This window comes from Oncorhynchus nerka, linkage group LG24 (genome assembly GCF_034236695.1).
Source record: "Oncorhynchus nerka isolate Pitt River linkage group LG24, Oner_Uvic_2.0, whole genome shotgun sequence".
Lineage (NCBI taxonomy): Eukaryota > Metazoa > Chordata > Actinopteri > Salmoniformes > Salmonidae > Oncorhynchus > Oncorhynchus nerka.
In genome coordinates this window covers 65,178,797-65,197,872 of record NC_088419.1, presented here as the reverse complement: position 1 = coordinate 65,197,872, position 19,076 = coordinate 65,178,797, and the positions used below count along the sequence as shown (strand labels likewise).

Genomic DNA, 19,076 nt, shown 5'->3' with positions numbered 1-19,076 from the left:
CGGACATCCACAAATTAATACACACCATACGAAACTTAACATATCATACTAAATGGAGTGGCTCGGATTTATTTACAGCATAATGTGAAATGCTCTGAGACTAGGTTGCAGCCAGCATACTGGTCTGGGGGGGGGGGAACTAATAGGCGGAGTGACTATAGATGATTGATTTGGGACCGACCCTCTCGTCATTTAGAGGCGGGGTGGTGGCGTAGAAAAAGAAGAGACATCATCGCATCACGTTTTTTCAACATTGAAGTGATGAGAATGTGATGAACATTGAAAGTAACAGATTAACACGGGGGTTTCATTTCAAGACACGGCTCAGTGAAGGGTGAGTAGCATCAATATAGCTTGCTAGCCAAATCCTTATCTCCCTAACCAAAAAAAACACCAAACGCCGAACTTGACAGACAAGCTCTGCTAGTTAGCTCGCGCTTGACTGACGTTTTCTCGAGCGATGGAACCACAGAATTTGAACTCTCATAAGAACAAATATTTTTGTGACTTGATTAGCTCGATTGTAGCAAGTTTGTGACGTATGTCCAGGGCACTAGCTACATAGCATAGCATAGCTTGTTGTTGAATACCTGGCACACTGTGATCACTGGCGCAAGCCAGTAATTTATCCATGATGGTTCGAACATTATTATATTATTGGCTCTGTACAAATCTCTGACTGCTGCCAGCTAGCAAGGCATGCTCAGAAAAATCACAACCGTCCGCTGACCCTCAACTAACTTTTTGACAGACCCGGTCTTTCAGTTCCAATGAGGTCAGTTAGCAATCAAGCAAGTAAGCAAAGAGATCATCGCTTGTCTTCCACTGTTTTTATGCCCATTTATAGTTAGGTATACATTAATTGAAAAATGCATTCAATGGCCACTGATGTTTTCACATTTTGGCGTTATCATGTTTTTTAAGACTAGGAAGTTGAATTGTTTTAACTATTGTGTGGAGCTCCATCTAGCTTGTCAGGTGAATATGATTTGTGTGTGTGTGTATACATATCCAACATTTTGTTCTCTTACAGGATGGAGAGTGGGGATGACAGTGTCCTGCGCTGCCGCAGCGCTTTACCTAAAATGCCCACCATTTCAAACCTGGATGGTATGGGTGGAGAGGGCAGCAATGGAGAGATCCACAGTAATGGTGCGAGAATAGAGCTTGATTAACAGGTGTCAGAGCTAAATGCAACACAGGTGGTTGAACAGTTGGAAAGTGTTTATGCTTATGAGTAAGAATGATCTATGTGGGGTGACATTATCAGGATATAGATGGTGCAATTCTTAGGTCATGGGTTGAGCTCTCAAAGGTCATTGTTTTATTTCCACATAGTCAATGGTCAGACCTGTTTAAATTCTGAGTGAAGATAACCTGGATTAACCCCAAGTACAGTCATTCAGTCATGGGTGTGTTTGAATGGTTGTACAGTGGCACTTCCTTAAACCTCAGCAGGTGTTTCTCACTAGTCATGTCTTTATAGTGGTTACATTTGTTTCTCAAGACCAGTCTTCAATGACTCTCAAATGACTAAGCGCCTCATGGAACTTCCCTGACCTGTCCTGTTGCCCAGTTCATTAAAGTTTTTACATTTCTTATAAAATTATTTTTCAACACCATTCAAAGGTCGGTTGTTATCTGTAGAACTATATCCGGTCTAAAGGCTACATGATAGCGTACTACTCATTTGATCCTGTTTGAAGACAAAAATGGATTTAACCACACCCCAGCTAGCTCTGTTCCTTGTCCTTAAGGTTCCCTGAGACTGTGCTTATTATTTCCCATGGGGAATAATGGCAAATTGTCCACCCGCTATATTGATTTAGGCATTTATGTAAATATTTAACATGGTATTGTTTACTCATAGTAGGCCTATATTAATCTTCCTCTTGGGTAACCTGGCAACTGTATTGGTCCTGAAGTCATTTAGAATTCATATTCCTCACTGGCACTGCTAGACTTTGGAACTGAATGAATACGAAAGCCTGATCCACGCTTTATTGCTTTGCGTAAATGACATTTTCTCCATCTATTTCAGGAAAAATGGAAGTGGAGCGACTCATCAGCAAGAAACTCCAACTGAAGAGGAAAGCAGAGGTGAGACTTAAAACAGAATGTGTTGTCAGCAGGTCAAATTTGTTCTGAGCCTGTGATTAGATTCTGAGTTCTGATGTCAAATCCTCCAAACAATGTTGTCTGTTCTCACAAGTCACCCGTCCATTGTTTGAGTCCCAATGATTCAACAAACTCCTCTTAGTTCTGTCACTGTTTGTGGATGTGCCTAATCCTATATATTTTTTAAAGTGTTGTGTGCCTTGCTTCTGCACTGCCAAATCCCTACTGGACTGATTCAATATTTTCCTTAAGCGTATGTGAGCTGTAACATTCTCATTTTAACCTGGCGAGCTGCTTTGCCTTGACTGTTTGTTTTCAAATCCTGTCATTATTTGTGCATTAGAAAAAGAGCTAACAACTAGCAGTGAGCCAAGGCTATTCTAATCTCCATCTTTCCCACTTTCATGCCTGGAGAATGGAAAGATACAGCAAGATTCAGTTCTGCTTTTATGACATCCAAACCCTTGTCTGATTTGAGTCCATTAGTATTGCATACCAGTGAGGAAATGACTGAAATGCATTGTAGGGGTCAACCTCGGTGACTTGAGTGTCCAAACGAAAGTTTCACAATTAATTGGGAAGTGCAAACTGAAGAGGGCCACTTGAAACATGTATTGATGTATGGTGTAATTGGCTGAACTATGAAGTGTTATTCACATCTTATCGCATTATAATAGATGGGTGAAATTAACACGTCCTGTCTTTACTGTACAGGACAGCCAGACCCAGAGAGCGCCCTTATTTTCACACAATGTGAGAGGAAGAGAGGAAGAGGATTGTTTTCTTAAAGCAATCTTTTAAGGGCAGTTTGTTTAGTATAAAGGTCAACTAACCTCTACTGTGCAAACAGATCAAATAGACAGAACAGTCACCAGTCTTTCTGGACATGAGGTCATCATTAAAATATATATATTTTTTAAAGGGTCATCATTATCTCCAGCTACAAATGGTTACTTTCTGTTCTGACATAATGTTTGTCAATTTAATATTTGTCTTTATGATATGGATTTAAATACAAATTCACAAGCATCCTTTTCATTTAACTGAACCCTATGACTTGCTGATTGTGGATGTGTATCTGGTTTACAGCACTTGAAGTTTGACCTGATGAGGCAGTTTGACTCCCAGGTGTTGGAGTTCATGGACAGTCTGATAGAGGAATCGGCCAGCCTGGAGCCTGCTCCTGTCCCTGCTGTCTTCTCCCCTCCTCTGTCCGATAAAGAGAGGAGTAAGCTCAGGTATTGAGCCCCTCACTGCTCCCTTTTGCCTTCCACCCTTCTCCTTTCTGACCTACTCTCTTACTATGTCAGAGGTCAACATCTATTTAACTAATATTTTGTCAATGATTTTTATTCTATTAGGCATCTCCAAGGGTCATCCCAGGGCCAAGGCAAACAGTTTGTGTTCCGGAGGTCCTTGTTAGAGTAAGTGACGAGTTAATAATAGACTGTGTGTGACTGCTTTTGACAAAAAGCTCCCTCATCGAACACTATATACATTGTGCTTAAACTGAAATGTTGCTGGTTCCGTATTGTTTATGTTTATCATGGTCTATGTCTCTTGTTTCACAGTGAGCTGTTTGAAGTGAACCACATCCGGACCATCTACCACATGTTCATTGCCCTGCTGATCCTCTTCATCCTCAGCACCCTGGTGGTTGACTTCATCGATGAAGGCAGGTGAGGTGTAACACTGACTCTTTACTGATATCTCCCTCTCTTTAAATATTAACTACCACTTGTGTATTGACTCTTCATTCCCCCCTCTTCCCCAGATTGGTGCTGGACTTTGACCTGCTGGTCTATGTATTTGGACAGTTCCCCCTGGTGGTGATTACCTGGATCTGCATGTTCCTTTCAGTGCTGGTGGTGCCCTACAGCCTGTTCCACACCTGGGCCTCTCACTACCATGAGTCCCACCATGGGACCCTGTGGTCTCTTCTACTGGGTGCTCTCTTCCTGCTCTACCAGGGCCTGGGCCTAGGCTTCCTGCCTACCTTTGTGGTGGTGAAGAACAGCTTTCCCCCTGCATCCTGCTTCATCATCATCCTGGAACAGGTACTCCAAATGCAGGCCCGCCCGGGGCATGACATGTTCTTTGTTTTATTGATGTTCAGTCTACTGATGGACATGCATTGTGATTGGTTGACAACATGTGCTGTCTCCCTGCAGGTGCGCTTGATGATGAAGGCACACTCTTATATCAGGGAGAATGTCCCCAAAGTTCTGGCTTTGGAAAAAGACAAATCCAGTAAGCAACTATGTTTTTTTATGAATCATTTATAGACACTAGCTTACATTCTGTTTTTGTCTGTAGATGTATTCAGTTCCCTTATTTATTTTTTATTCTCCAGGCTCCTCCCCAGTCTCTCCACTCATCCCACAGCTGAGCCACTATATCTACTTCCTCTTTGCTCCCACCCTTATTTACAGAGATAAATATCCCAGGTAAGCAGAGTGGAATGACATAAGACCTAGTTTAAATTAACATACCTCTTGCATGTTATACTCAGCTGCAAGAGCGCTATTTGCCTTTCTGTAAACATTCAAACTCTTGTTTCCCTCTGCAGGAATCCCATCATCAGGTGGAGTTATGTGGCCTCTAAGTTATTACAGGTATGATTTGAGAATCTAAATGAATACCTGAGCATAGTTGAAGACCTTGTCCAGGAGATCAGTTCATTTATGTAGTTTCTCTCTCTCTCTCGTGTCTTTCAGGTTCTAGGATGTCTCTTCTATGCCTACTATGTGTTTGTGCGCCTCTGCATCCCACAGTTCCGCAGCATCAGCCAGCAACTGTTTGACCTGCGGGCCATGGTCCTGTGTGTGTTCAACTCTATCCTGCCAGGTAACTCCAGTGAACACATCCTCACTTGCAGCTTGTGTCATTGGCACCACAGTATTCCTCCTACACGTTCACTATATTGTCTTCTGGATCACTCTGTCTAGATGATTCTGTTAACTAACTACAAAAATATTTGAATGAATGGAGGGAAATCATATGTCATCTGTGTGTCTCTCTCTCTCTAGGAGTTCTGGTTCTCTTCTTGGCCTTTTTTGCCTTCCTGCACTGCTGGCTCAATGCCTTTGCTGAGATGCTGCGGTTTGCTGACAGGATGTTTTACAAGGTACACAGGCAGATGCCTTTCCTCGGCCATATTACTCATTTAGTCAATCACTGACTAGATCTACAGCGCAGTAGTGCTACAGTGTTCACTACACTGCCTCAATCAGCTCTTTGCTGTGTTCTTTAAAAAAATAATATATTGATTTGCTTCACAGGATTGGTGGAACTCCACATCCTTTGCCAATTACTACCGCACCTGGAATGTGGTGGTACACGACTGGCTGTATTACTATGTGTACTGTGACTTCCTATGGGTGAGTGTTATTGTTGCACTTGGCATTAATGTTAATCTCTCTTTTTTTTACAATACTTATGAAGTATCCCCCCCATTACATTGCTGTGTAACTCTAATCTTAAACAAGCAAGCCAGTTGAGCAGCTTTGATTTAGTCCATGCCCGTCTTAACCCTCTGGTCTGTCGTCTGTTTGTTTTTTTCCTACTCCACTCCCTGACAGATGTCGAAGAAGAGATTTCGGGCGGCAGGCATGTTATTGGTCTTCACTATGTCTGCAGTAGTGCATGAGTACATCTTGGCGATCTGCTTCGGCTTCTTCTACCCAGTCCTCTTCTGCCTCTTCATGTGCTTCGGAAGTAAGACCTTACCTTCATTACAATACAACAGACACAATATAAAAACAGAAGTTTTTTTCTGACTCACAATCCTAACTGCTCATCTTCTTTACTGTGCTGTTCATCTGGCAGTGATGTTTAACTTCATTCTTCATGACCGGAGAAAAGGCCCAATTTGGAACGTGATCATGTGGACTGCTCTGTTCCTCGGTCAGGGGGTCATCATCTGCCTCTACTCCCAGGAGTGGTATGCACAGCGCTACTGTCCCCTTCAGGAGGTATACACCACTGCACATCTAGGAAAATATTCATTTTAGGCTCATTTTTCATAGCTGTTCGGATCATGGAGAGTAAATATTTTAAACAATTGAGATGCAACCTTAGATTCAACCAAGTCTTTACATGCCATGTTTTTTTTTTGTCTTGTTTTTAGCCCTCTTTCCTAGAGCTGCTGAAGCCGCGTTCCTGGAGCTGTCACCTCCAGACCAACCCAGCAGTCGACTCTTGAGGGGCTGTAACTGACATCACATTGAACTACTGAACCGACAACACTCGCCAATCTATTGAATGTGTTTAGGAAGAGCACAACCTCCTGTTTCTTTCAAGCCTTTTTACTTTTTGTTTGACTTCATTTTTTTTTTGTTACACTAGTCATTCTGACTGATATTGAGAGACTGCGTTATTCATTTGAAAGGGCATGGAGTGAGTGAGACATAATGGCCTCTGTTATTCACAAAGATGCCTTATTTATCCTTTTAGTTTCATGACAAACCCATTGGAAATCAGGGTAACAGAGCACAGAAATGTGAACCGAATAAATATATATATATAATATTTTTTATTTATAATTTTATTTCCAGCCTGGATACAATTACCATACTCTTTCATTTGAAATGCACTTTCAATGCCAATATGGTAAATTGTAAAATTGCTGCTTTTCCCAAAAGTTAACCTCTTAGCAAACATGCAGTTATATATATTTAGCAAATAATTTACTTAACAATTTTTTAGATTTTTTTTTTTTTGTGATTTTTTTTTAATGAACCCAGACATTTCAAATGTTCAGCCACTGTATTTTGTGTCGTCGATTCTCCAAGGTGTTTTAAGTCATGTTGATGGAGATCAGCGTTGGGCTCATTTCAGAAGTTTGAAATTAACTCCCATTCAACTCATGAGTTGAAATTAGAGTTGAATTGGCTGCACTCCACTGGATGTAGAGTTTGTGTGACAGAAAGTAACTCAAGGAAATTTCACACGTCATACAACATGAGTTTCATTGAATCTCACAGTTCCAGACACCAAATAATAACTTTTCTCTGGAAATGATGCTTATAACTTTGGTGCTTAGAATAGCCAATTATATTTCTGCCAACCCTTTCATTTGTTTGGCTTCTTTTTGAAGTCCTCAGGGTCAACTGCAGGGTTACACTAATGCATTCTGTGAAATGTATTTTCCTCATTGAACAAAATGTAATCAATTTAATGAAATACAATAACTTTGAATATTCACATACAGGTTTTGTTTCTGTTGATCATTCAGTTTGTCCTGAAAATCAATTGTTTTAACAATTCGATATGCATGTATATAATGACATGTTTCATGTCCAATATGTATATTTGTATAGACCACCTAATATAGAATAGAGGCATTTGAATTTCTCTGAACTCCATTACATTTCCTTTCAGTCAAGTTTGAATTGCAATTGTGTTTGCTGTTTACTATTTAAATTCAACATTTAAATTGGAATTTGAGGCATTCTCCATTTCAATTCTGAAGTGAGCCCGACCCTTATGGAGATGTTAGCTTATTAAACAAAATGGAGATAAGTTTGCTCTGTGTTTACTGCTATGAATGTTTTGTCAGATGTGAAGCCTTACACAAAGATTAATGTTAACTAAGAATATGTATTTATTCAAAAGCAATATTGAAAGTGTTACTATACCAATCAGAAATTCCACACCTGACCTTGAGTTGGTGGAAACTGCACTGCTGTTGCAGCTGGCTGCTCCGATGTTGCCATTATCAGTATGACTGATGCATGTATTGTTTATTTACTTGATTAGTGCCAATGCCTAAATATACATTCGTGCATTATTTGCTTTTGGCAGAAATTACATCATTACACTAACTGTTGCCATTAATGCTGTAAATTAGGGATTCAATTTCAGCTTCAATCCATGAGTCTGACTTGTCATTTTGTGATTGTCTCTATGGAACAGTTTTTGTTTTTGACTCAAACCATGTATGATAATTTAAACCACCAGATGGCGCTGTAATGTAACATTTTTGAATTCCCACTTGTTTCTCATGACAATCTATTTTACTCATAAGTAATTATTTAAGGACGGTTAACAAAACATTGTTATATAGAGAAACGTGTGTGTGTTTATATATATCCTATCGAGATTTTGTTGCAAGACTACTTCAGCCTGTATTGTAATTGGGAGAATGTTTACTATTTGTGGTCGTATTTCAGTGGTTATTTCGAGCCCACTTTTGAGATTATTATGATGCTCTTTTGATCATTTAGAAAATGAGTGATACTTTTGTTCAGATATTTCTATTTTTGAACAGAGATTGACATTCCTCTATTTTGCTTGATACATTTATGGAGTTCTAGTGTTTGAAACATTTATTTGGTATTATACGAGATATGTTGTATACTATTTACCATTACAGTGCATTAGGTATATGTCAGGTTGAAAATAAAGCTATAAATCTATATTTTTTGGTCTTTAAACCAAACCCTGGGTTAGAATCGAGACTGCAGCATTTTTTTACTTTAAAAAGAACAGTTCGCGTTTTTGATGTACTTTCCATATAGAATATTGTACATTTCACAATGTCAAGACAATACAAATTTGAATGGATTTTGCAAAAATGTTTTTTTTTGTCATAAAGTTTATTGTTAATATTTATTAATCAAATGGCCACCCTTTTGTTTTTACACTGCTGCTACTCGCTGTTAATTATCTATGCATAGTCACTTTACCCCTACCTACACATACAAATTACCTCAACCAACCTGTACAGGTACCCCCTGTATATAGCCTCGTTATTGTTATTTTATTGTGTTACTTTTATTTTTAAAATTGTATTTAGTCAATATTTAAAAAAAAAAGGTATATATATACCAGTTGTATTCGGCGCATGTGACAAATACAATTTGAATTGATTTAATATAAAATGTAGTCAGTTCAAATCACAGATGTGGGATCCTATCCATGAAATCACACCAGTATGTATGTACACTAGGAATAGGGGGGAGGAGGACATACAGAGGCATGAAACATTAGCTGTCAAGTCAGTGGTATGGAGCCGAACTGTCACTGCCAAAAGAAAACAGCCATAGGTTGTCTTTTTAAGTGTTGTTTGGTAGAAATGGCTTTCACACAAATAACATTTGGTCAATGTTATGACAGTATTTCAAGAGTGTATATTCTAACGTTGAACATTTCGTTTTTCCAGAGGTCTTACTTCATATATAAAAGTTGTGAACAATGCAATCATGATAGTAGTTGGTCTAGCCTGCGAATCTCGACAGAGGGTCTATGGTTGGTCCTCGAGCTGTCCGCCTAGTGGCTCGGAGGTCCTAGTAATGTTGGGGACAGGGATGGGAATGGAGTTTGGTGAAGGGTGAACCCCCCCTTCTTTGCGAAATAGCAAGCTCTATTCTGCGGTAAAGATGGCGGCGGCAGAGGGGGCGCGCAGTGGCCGGAGCACGGCGAAACGACCCTGAAAGGCTCCATATTTCATAGAAACTCGGACGTGGGGGACCGAATATTACTGTCTCGAGATCCCACGGGCCGTTGGCAGAGAGTTGTTTTCAGTGATTTATCAGACTTTTGCTTTATTGTTTGAGGCAAGGTGGGTGGGTTTCACAACGATATAGCTAACGTCAAGCTAGCTAGCTAGGAGACGGGTTGAGGAAGACTTCTGAACAGGCCGCTCCATAATTGGGGGGATGTGAACTGGGAGTGTGCAGGGTTGGATAGCTTCGTCCCGAACATCTTTACACTGAACTGCGGGGATGGGACAACAGGTAGGCCGCGTTGGTGAGGGGACTTCGACAGGGCTGCCACCGCCACAACAACAGCAGCAACACCCGGGGAAGGGGAACAGGGGAAATGCCGGGAGGAGACCCCGGGAAGTCAGTAACGTTAGCACTGGAACACCGCCAGGCAGGGTTGCTGCCGTTAACGTGCCGGACCCAGCAATTAATATATTCACCCAGCATTCAGGTAGGAATAGCCACATGGTATTACACCAATAGTTTATTTAATCAATTGTTTTGTGCAATAGTAGTCAAACTGATTTTTAATTGGCTAGATAACCAGCCAATTTACTTCTACTAATCAACACTGTGCTCGTCAACGACGCGTTAGCAGAAATACAACCAATTGCCATCAGTGCCAGCTCTAGTTGTACGGTTAGCCAGCATATGTTTGCTAGTTTTCTTGGTTTCTAATGTGTTCTCGTACATTATCAGACAATGAAGTTGAAGAGCACAAGCGTGAAGTGACAATGACAGCTTGACATGTCCCACAAGTAGCCTAATGGTTGTGTGTTTTTTTCTTCATGCAGCTGTCTGGCATGGGCAGGTAACAGTGCAGTCAGTGCTACTAACGAGGATTGGGGTTGTTATTCTGATCCCAAACAGAGTGATGAAGAAAGAGCCGTTTAAGGACTACACAGCTGCAAGCAGCAAAGGGACTGTTCACTTCTCCTGCCACTGAGAGATTCTTGTTAAACAATGATCTCTGCCACAAGGGGATGCAGTGGCAATTCCACTCCATTAACTCACTATGGCAGCCACAACAGTCCCACATTTCAGCCTGAAGAGGTTTACACATGCTCGGTTACAACATACTCAGCAGACAATTGCAGCTCAAAGTAATTTTTTGAATTATGTTTGTGTAACTGACTGTAATCCAACATATTCTTTGAGGATACTCTCATTTTCATAGACATTGTAAGATACTGAAAGACTCACTGTGGTCAAATGATCTAGTGCCCCAGTGACACACTCAGTGGGCTCTGAGGGTCAAACTGGATAGATGCACTCTCATTGTGCTGCTGTCTAGGCCTGTTATGTGTCATTGGCACTCACGATTTGGTCAAGGGAAGGCAATCATTAAGGATCTCCCTGCAGGGAAACCATTATTGCATTTGGTCAGCTCTGAGCTAGAATGAATTGCTGTTGTGTATGTATGCTATTAGGTTCTGTATGACCATTAGGGAAGTGTTATGTTGAGGGGGATGTTATTATTCTTTGCATGACAAAGCTATAATATCCATCCATGATTGTAACAACTATCCAGTCTACTGCTTCCATTGACTTCCTAAGGGAAGGTCAGTCAAAGTCTCGTATGAAATCAGATGTGATGTGAATCGCAAGATTGTACGGCTCATCCAATAGTTGTTTTTTCAGCGCTCTGCACTGTGGCAAAGAGATACCTGTCACATCTCCACAATTAAACTCTTCAGCTGGAAACGCAAACCTGAAAAGTGCACACTATCTGTTTTTTAAAATGTCAAGTGTCCTTTTTAAGCTGGATGCACAGCCAAGTTGTTGGAAGGCTGTTAACCTTGTAAACCTTCCATTATATTTTGAAGTATGAAAGCATTTGTTTGTGCAACTCTCTCCTTGACCTAGCAGAATCAATTATAATGTAAGTCTAGGCTATATGATGCAGTTATTACCTGGCAGTGCCACTGTTCGGTAATATTAATGTGTTGTGAAGTCATTGGACCATGTGAGTAAATTAGCAGTGTGTCAACGTCGAACATGGTTTTGTCTGTTCATAGAATTTGAGCTCTGCACATCTGGCTGAGTTATGTGACCACACACCAAGGCTGCTTTAACAAAGTTATTTTGCAACAAAGCACATTTCCTCCTTTCTTTGCTGAGCAAGATGATTTGAGATCCTTCCTCCATTTTGCCATTTGTGATTGCCACTGTTGAATAGTTTATATTTTGTGTGGTTTGTCAATGGTGAAAGGCTTAGGTGTACAGTGCAGTTTTTACCAAATGAAAATGCAATGACTTCGTAATCATGTTTTGATACTGTGGCTATTTTAGATGTATGTCTCAGTCTGTGACCTTTTGGAGGTGTGTGTACTGGTGTCCATGTTTGTATGGGTTATGCTTGTGTACGTGTCTTTTTTCCTGAAGGGATTCACGGTGGGGACAGACAAGTTTTCAAAATCAATGGCATCTGCATGTCACTGTCCCCCTAGGTGACTCGGCACATCCCTGTTGGGTCACGATGCCATTTTGGTATTTCTTTATTTATTCATTGTCTCCGGATCTTAGAATACGTTTCTTTGCAGCGTTATGAAAACTAAACCCTACGTTACTCAGTGGCATTTTAAAGCCGAAGGGAACGGTATCTTTGATATGTAATATGTAGCCTCAGTGAAAGAAGGTTCACATTCCCCCTAAACCACATCATGAGTTTAGAGTGCTCATCCAGTGTAATGCTCTTCCGATCAAGTGAACTTAGAATTCTTCAATCGTTTAATGGCTTGTGTGGAACTATGGTCTTTCATTTTGCTCTGCCTTGGGCTCTCTCTTGTTTGCAGAATTCACACAGGTGCTGATTTGGCTATCAAGCCCATAAGCAATTCAGCAGGTTGAGCGGTCAAGAGCAGGTTTCATATACTTGATTAGGAAATGGGCCACTTGTATTTAACATCTCTGCTCTACATGTTCTCCCTCTGCCTAAAATGGAATGAATTCCAGGGTAGGCAGGACAGTGGATGGGTGATCTGCCCATTATCCCTGATACATAAACTGATTTGCATTAGGAATGAAATTGGATTAGACAAATCCTCTTTTCTATATGTGCAAAGGCCCCTACAACCAAAATAAGCCTCACAGTACTGCCAATTGACTTTGAAGCAACTGTAAGATTTTAACATGTAAACTTGATGTGTTGAAGTAATCATGTCCTTTGGTGGCTTATCTGGGTGACTGGATCCTCTCCCCCACCCAGCAGGTCACCCCAAGTTGCATCGTTCAGCCACTAGAAGGAGCTCCGTCTCGTAATTTTCAGCCCTATAAATGCTGGGTAGTTGTGTTTATTTGCATGTTTACCAGGGTATGTACTATGCTTATGCATGCCATGAAGTGCATTGATTATTGTGGCGGACTATGTTCTGGTAATATAGTACACTCTGTACTATTGCTTCATTAATTATTAATTCTTCCTCTTGCTCCTCACTGGTGAAAGCATGAGGCTGGAGACTAAAGACAGCACTTAATCCTGGCTCATTTTCCCCTTCCCAGTGGAACTCATTCTACTCTCATTAAAATAACCAACGGAAATGGTCGGAGTCGATGTTGCTGCTGGTGCAAATGATAACTGTCCCACCTGAGCTTACATACTCCCACATATATATCATATTAGGACTTTGTTTACCCTACATAAGGTCAAGTTGTTTACTGTCGATCTTGTAAAACCAAGATCAGTGGTTTTCAACTGGTTTTGCTTGGGAACAAAATCGAACCAGGTTCTCGGTCGCGAGGCAATATTCACATTGTGGAAAAAGAATCACCAAATTACAATCTGCAAGCTATTTTTAATGCTATATTGATAGTAAATGTATCAGTTATAACAAGTTAACAACATTCCCACCTCTTTCATTGACAATAATACAATGGTGCCCATATTCTTGATGAAGAATGTTAATAAATTCACTAACTTTGGACATAAAATCAACCAAAATAGCACTGCTCTATAATGAAAATACTGTGATTGAAGACATTTTTTTTCAGATATTAAATTATTAACAAATGTAAGTCTTATGTTCAGACTGGAGTGTATGTATGTGTGTGTGTGTATGTATACGTTTGTATCGAAGCAAAAACATTTTTTTTTAAATAAAAAAAATAAACTGACATCCAGGACCCACTTAAATGACCGTGAACCAAATTTGGGTCTTGACTCACCAGTTGAGAATTGCTGACCTAAATCATATAGGTCCCGATACAGTATGTCATGCTGCTGTTGGTTTTCCAAGTGGGAGACTGGTCTATTGGGCTGCTTAGTGAAGATGCCTGATTTGAAACGCAAAACCAGTTCAGTGTTGACTGGGTGCCAGCACTTGGCCTGGGTTGTGTCTGACTGCTCTATCAGTGTATATCCAGAGATCCAAGCTCCTGGCTTGGACCCTATTCCCTCAGCGGGACTGAGTCTCTATCCACTATCACTCTCATCCCAGACTACTTGGTTCTCTCTGTGCCCAAAGCTCAGCTCAAATCCTTCATCTTCATTCCCTGTCTTCTCATCTGCCTCTCTGTGTCATCTTAGTGGAGTTGAAATTGAGCACTGCTTATACCCGGGATAATCCTCTCCGTCCTCCCTCTTCTTCCTCTCCTGTTTAATCACACACCAGAGTCGGCCTTAATCTGGCCTTTAATGTGGTGCTGCTCTCTTGTGTTGAGCAGTGGGGGTGAGGCCAAGAAGCTCAGCCACAGAGAGGGCCAATTTCTCTTTCAATAGACTGGGATAATTTGCCCCATTTCAAAGAGAATGAAGCGAGTGGCTAACCTGGGTGCTATCGGAAGCCTTTGATACGGTGCCTTGTGCAGGGCTATTTGGGTGGCCAAGCCCTCCATATGGAAGCAATGGGAAAGTAATCTCATCAAGCTCAGTGTATTATCACAGGAACATGAATAGACCCACTGAAGTCGGTGTAATCCTCTTCAGCCAGGCCTGAATGTTCATAGTAATTTCAGCAGTTCGAATACCCGTGTCGACAAGGTAAAAAAAGAGAAAACAAATCTGTGCCCTTGAGCAAGGCATTTAACCCTATTTTGAGTCCAGGGACGCTGTACTACTATGGCTGACCCTGTAAAACAACACATTTCACTGCACCTATCCAGTGTGTGACAATAAAACATATACACTGCCGTTCAAAAGTTTGGGGTCACTTAGAAATATCCTTGTTTTTGAAAGAAAAGCAAAAAATGGTAAATTTAAAATAACAGCAAATTGATCAGAAATACCGTGTAGACATTGTTAATGTTGTAAATTACTATTGTAGCTGGAAATGGCAGATTTGTATTTTTATGGAATATCTACATTGCCTTGCGAAAGTATTCGGCCCCCTTGAACTTTGCGACCTTTTGCCACATTTCAGGCTTCAAACATAAAGATATAAAACTGTATTTTTTTGTGAAGAATCAACAACAAGTGGGACACAATCATGAAGTGGAACGACATTTATTGGATATTTCAAACTTTTTTAACAAATCAAAAACTGAAAAATTGGGCGTGCAAAATTATTCAGCCCCTTTACTTTCAGTGCAGCAAACTCTCTCCAGAAGTTCAGTGAGGATCTCTGAATGATCCAATGTTGACCTAAATGACTAATGATGATAAATACAATCCACCTGTGTGTAATCAAGTCTCCGTATAAATGCACCTGCACTGTGATAGTCTCAGAGGTCCGTTAAAAGCGCAGAGAGCATCATGAAGAACAAGGAACACACCAGGCAGGTCCGAGATACTGTTGTGAAGAAGTTTAAAGCCGGATTTGGATACAAAAAGATTTCCCAAGCTTTAAACATCCCAAGGAGCACTGTGCAAGCGATAATATTTAAATGGAAGGAGTATCAGACCACTGCAAATCTACCAAGACCTAGCCGTCCCTCTAAACTTTCAGCTCATACAAGGAGAAGACTGATCAGAGATGCAGCCAAGAGGCCCATGATCACTCTGGATGAACTGCAGAGATCTACAGCTGAGGTGGGAGACTCTGTCCATAGGACAACAATCAGTCGTATATTGCACAAATCTGGCCTTTATGGAAGAGTGGCAAGAAGAAAGCCATTTCTTAAAGCTATCCATAAAAAGTGTTGTTTAAAGTTTGCCACAAGCCACCTGGGAGACACACCAAACATGTGGAAGAAGGTGCTCTGGTCAGATGAAACCAAAATTGAACTTTTTGTCAACAATGCAAAAAGTTATGTTTGGCGTAAAAGCAACACAGCTCATCACCCTGAAGACACCATCCCCACTGTCAAACATGGTGGTGGCAGCATCATGGTTTGGGCCTGCTTTTCTTCAGCAGGGACAGGGAAGATGGTTAAAATTGATGGGAAGATGGATGGAGCCAAATACAGGACCATTCTGGAAGAACCTGATGGAGTCTGCAAAAGACCTGAGACTGGGACGGAGATTTGTCTTCCAACAAGACAATGATCCAAAACATAAAGCAAAATCTACATTGGAATGGTTCAAAAATAAACATATCCAGGTGTTAGAATGGCCAAGTCAAAGTCCAGACCTGAATCCAATCGAGAATCTGTGGAAAGAACTGAAAACTGCTGTTCACAAATGCTCTCCATCCAACCTCACTGAGCTCGAGCTGTTTTGCAAGGAGGAATGGGAAAAAATTTCAGTCTCTCGATGTGCAAAACTGATAGAGACATATCCCAAGCGACTTACAGCTGTAATCGCAGCAAAAGGTGGCGCTACAAAGTATTAACTTAAGGGGGCTGAATCATTTTGCACGCCCAATTTTTCAGTTTTTGATTTGTTAAAAAAGTTTGAAATATCCAATAAATGTCGTTCCACTTCATGATTGTGTCCCACTTGTTGTTGATTCTTCACAAAAAAATACAGTTTTATATCTTTGTTTGAAGCCTGAAATGTGGCAAAAGGTCGCAAAGTTCAAGGGGGGCGAATACTTTCGCAGGGCACTGTACATAAGCGTGCAGAGGCCCATTATCAGCAACCATCACTCCTGTGTTCCAATGGTACGTTGTTAGCTAATCCAAGTTTCTCATTTTCAAAGACTTGACTGATCATTAGAAAACCCTTTTGCAATTATGTTAGCACAGCTGTAAACTGTTGTTCTGATTAAAAAAAGCAATAAAACTGTCCTTCTTTAGACTAGTTGAGTATCTGAAGCATCAGAATTTGTGGGTTCAATTACAGGCTCAAATGGCCAGAAACAAATAACTTTCTTCTGAAACTTCTGAAATTGCCAAGAAACTGAAGATCTCGTACAACGCTTTGTACTCCTCCCTTCACAGAACAGTGCAAACGGGCTCTAATCAGAATAGAAAGAGTAGGAGGCACCGGTGCACAACTGAGCAGGAGGACAAGTTTTTATTTTATTTTACCTTTATTTAACTAGGCAAGTCAGTTAAGAACAAATTCTTATTTACAATGACTGCCTAAGAACAGTGGGTTAACTGCCTTGTTCAGGGGCAGAACAACAGATTTTTCCTTTGTCAGCTCGGGGATTCGATATGGCAACCTGGTCTTCTAGGCAGAGTTCCTCTGTCCAGTGTCTGTGTTCTGCTCAACTTAATCTTTTCTTTTTATTGGCCAGTCTGAGATATGGCTTTTTCCTTGCTACTCTGCCTAAAAGGCCAGCATCCTGGAGTCGCCTCTTCACTGTTGACGTTGAGACTGTTGTTTTGCGGGTGCTATTTAATGAGGCTGCCAGTTGAGGACTTGTGAGGCGTCTGTTTCTCAAACTAGACACTCAAATGTACTTGTCCTCTTGCTCAGTTGTGCACCGGGGCCTCTCACTCCTCTTTCTATTCTGGTTAGGGCCAGTTTGAGCTGTTCTGTGAAGGGAGTAGTACAAGGCGTTGTACGAGATCTTCCATTTCATAGCAATTTCACACATGGAATTGCCTTCATTTCTCAGAACAAGAATAGACTGACGAGTTTCAGAAGAAAGTTCTTTGTTTCTGGCCATTTTGAGCCTGTAATCGAAACCACAAATGCTGATGCGCCACATACTCAACTAGTCTAAAGAAGTCCAGTTTTATTGCTACTTTAATCAGCTGAACAGTTTACAGCTGTGCTAACATAATTGCAAAAGGTTTTTCTAATGCTCAATTAGTCTTTAAAAATAATAAACTTGGATTAGCTAACACAACGTGCCATTGGAACACAGGAGTGACGGTTGCTAATAATGGGCCTATGTAGATATTCCATAAAAAATCAGCCATTTCCAGCTACAATAGTCATTTACGACATTGACAATGTCTACACTGTATTTTTGATCAATTTGATGTTATTTTAATGGATAAAAAAAAGCTTTTCTTTAAAAAATAAGTACCTTTTCTAAGTGACCCCAAACATTTGAATGGTAGTGTGTGTATACATGTTTTTTTAAATCTAGCGTAGCCGAACTATGGAAAAATGTAACAAATGGCTAATGAAAGGCCAGCTGCTGCTGTATACTGCCTTACAATTTCCATAATATCATGGGGTCAATTGAAATGAGATGTTATATTTTCTGCCTTAGGACTTTTGCTCCGAGTCCCACTTGATCCTGTCAGGCTGATCCTATCATCTCACCTTGGCTGGACTGTGATGCAACGTATGTATACCATTTTGCTTCGTAACTGATGTAATCATCTCTAGGCTTATGTCTCTACACCACACAGAAGGCACTCGTGTCTCTCCACACAGTGGTCCAGTTGGTTTCACATTGCCAAATGTCAAACGAACTAAAACTCCTCAACAAAACCAGTTGTCCATACAAGTAATTTGTTTATTGGACAAAAATGCTCATGCTAAATCATCTACCATTATCATGAAACGCTACTTGTGTGTCCCAATCGTCATATTTCTTTTTCAACAACGTGGGAGGAAACCGTGCAATAGCCGCTCTAACTGTGAAGTGAATAGCCAATATTCAGTGGCCTATAGCCCCCGTACCCCTAGTCTGCATCGGATGCTCTCATAAATGCGCTGCTATACGGTTAAATCCATATGAATTCAATCACTTTTTGACAGCACCCCTTTTGATTTGAACAAAACCTTCCATAAATATTTGCCCATTGTTGAAGTGAACAGAAAGTTACTCTTTGGACCTGAATGCCAAGACATCTAAGAGAGAAAGTTGACCTATTTTGCGTACCCCACCATACCATGAAACATCTTCATTACTGGAAAATATGAATGGTTGAGATTTGATATAATTTAAAAGCTTACGAACAAGGGTGTCAAACTATTTTATAATGTTTATAACAATTAGAATATTTGAACCTTATGTCAATTCTCTAAAAACACATGAACCTCATGTTTTTCATATTTGCATATGTTGTTGCTTAGACATTTCTTTACATCCTGGGGTTTTTGTGTTGCGCCCGCCATCGGTTGAGAAACAACATGCTCTTGAATACAGGGTGGGTGTCATGTTTTGGCTGATAAATGTACTAAAGTTGAAATTTCAACTTTCAAATGGTACCACAAAAAGATGTCCACAAATCAGAGAATGTTGA

At 40.5% G+C, this 19,076-nt stretch overlaps 2 protein-coding genes across 4 annotated transcripts in view; both read left to right on the top strand.

Annotated features, from left to right (window-relative positions):
- The first annotated feature begins 199 nt into the window (after positions 1–199).
- soat1 (sterol O-acyltransferase 1) lies at positions 200–8,573 on the top strand. Of its 2 annotated transcripts, XM_029632753.2 has the most exons (16): positions 200–334; positions 1,034–1,152; positions 2,042–2,100; positions 3,208–3,356; positions 3,480–3,542; positions 3,690–3,797; positions 3,893–4,175; positions 4,290–4,368; positions 4,472–4,565; positions 4,688–4,733; positions 4,836–4,965; positions 5,148–5,245; positions 5,400–5,498; positions 5,700–5,835; positions 5,947–6,092; positions 6,248–8,573. In XM_029632753.2, the coding sequence occupies exons 1-16, from the start codon at positions 273–275 to the stop codon at positions 6,320–6,322; spliced, it is 1,746 nt and encodes a 581-aa protein (XP_029488613.1). In that variant the 5' UTR covers positions 200–272; the 3' UTR covers positions 6,323–8,573. The 2 variants fall into 2 exon arrangements, with proteins under 2 accessions (XP_029488613.1, XP_064865129.1); XM_065009057.1 differs by lacking the exon at positions 1,034–1,152 and having other exon boundaries at positions 297–334.
- A 794-nt stretch (positions 8,574–9,367) lies between these two features.
- Positions 9,368–19,076, top strand: part of LOC115108433 (tyrosine-protein kinase ABL2-like) — a 39,731-nt gene continuing 30,022 nt past the window's right edge. Inside the window, exons 1-2 of one of the 2 annotated variants that reach the window (XM_029632749.2) lie at positions 9,368–10,056; positions 18,095–18,169. In XM_029632749.2, the coding sequence (XP_029488609.1) occupies positions 9,846–10,056; positions 18,095–18,169 (286 nt within the window). In that variant the 5' untranslated portion in view covers positions 9,368–9,845. The remainder of the gene's footprint in view (positions 10,057–18,094; positions 18,170–19,076) is intronic. The other variant, XM_029632750.2, reaches the window with a different exon arrangement.

What these genes read in the sequence shown, in the direction of transcription:
- soat1 (XM_029632753.2), top strand. Translation starts at nt 273, where the DNA reads ATGAACATTGAAAGTAACAGATTAACACGGGGGTTTCATTTCAAGACA. An exon ending in GACTTCATCGATGAAGGCAG is followed by an intron (nt 3,798 to 3,892) that starts GTGAGGTGTAAC and finishes CCTCTTCCCCAG; the next exon opens with ATTGGTGCTGGACTTTGACC. An exon ending in TACAGAGATAAATATCCCAG is followed by an intron (nt 4,566 to 4,687) that starts GTAAGCAGAGTG and finishes TTCCCTCTGCAG; the next exon opens with GAATCCCATCATCAGGTGGA.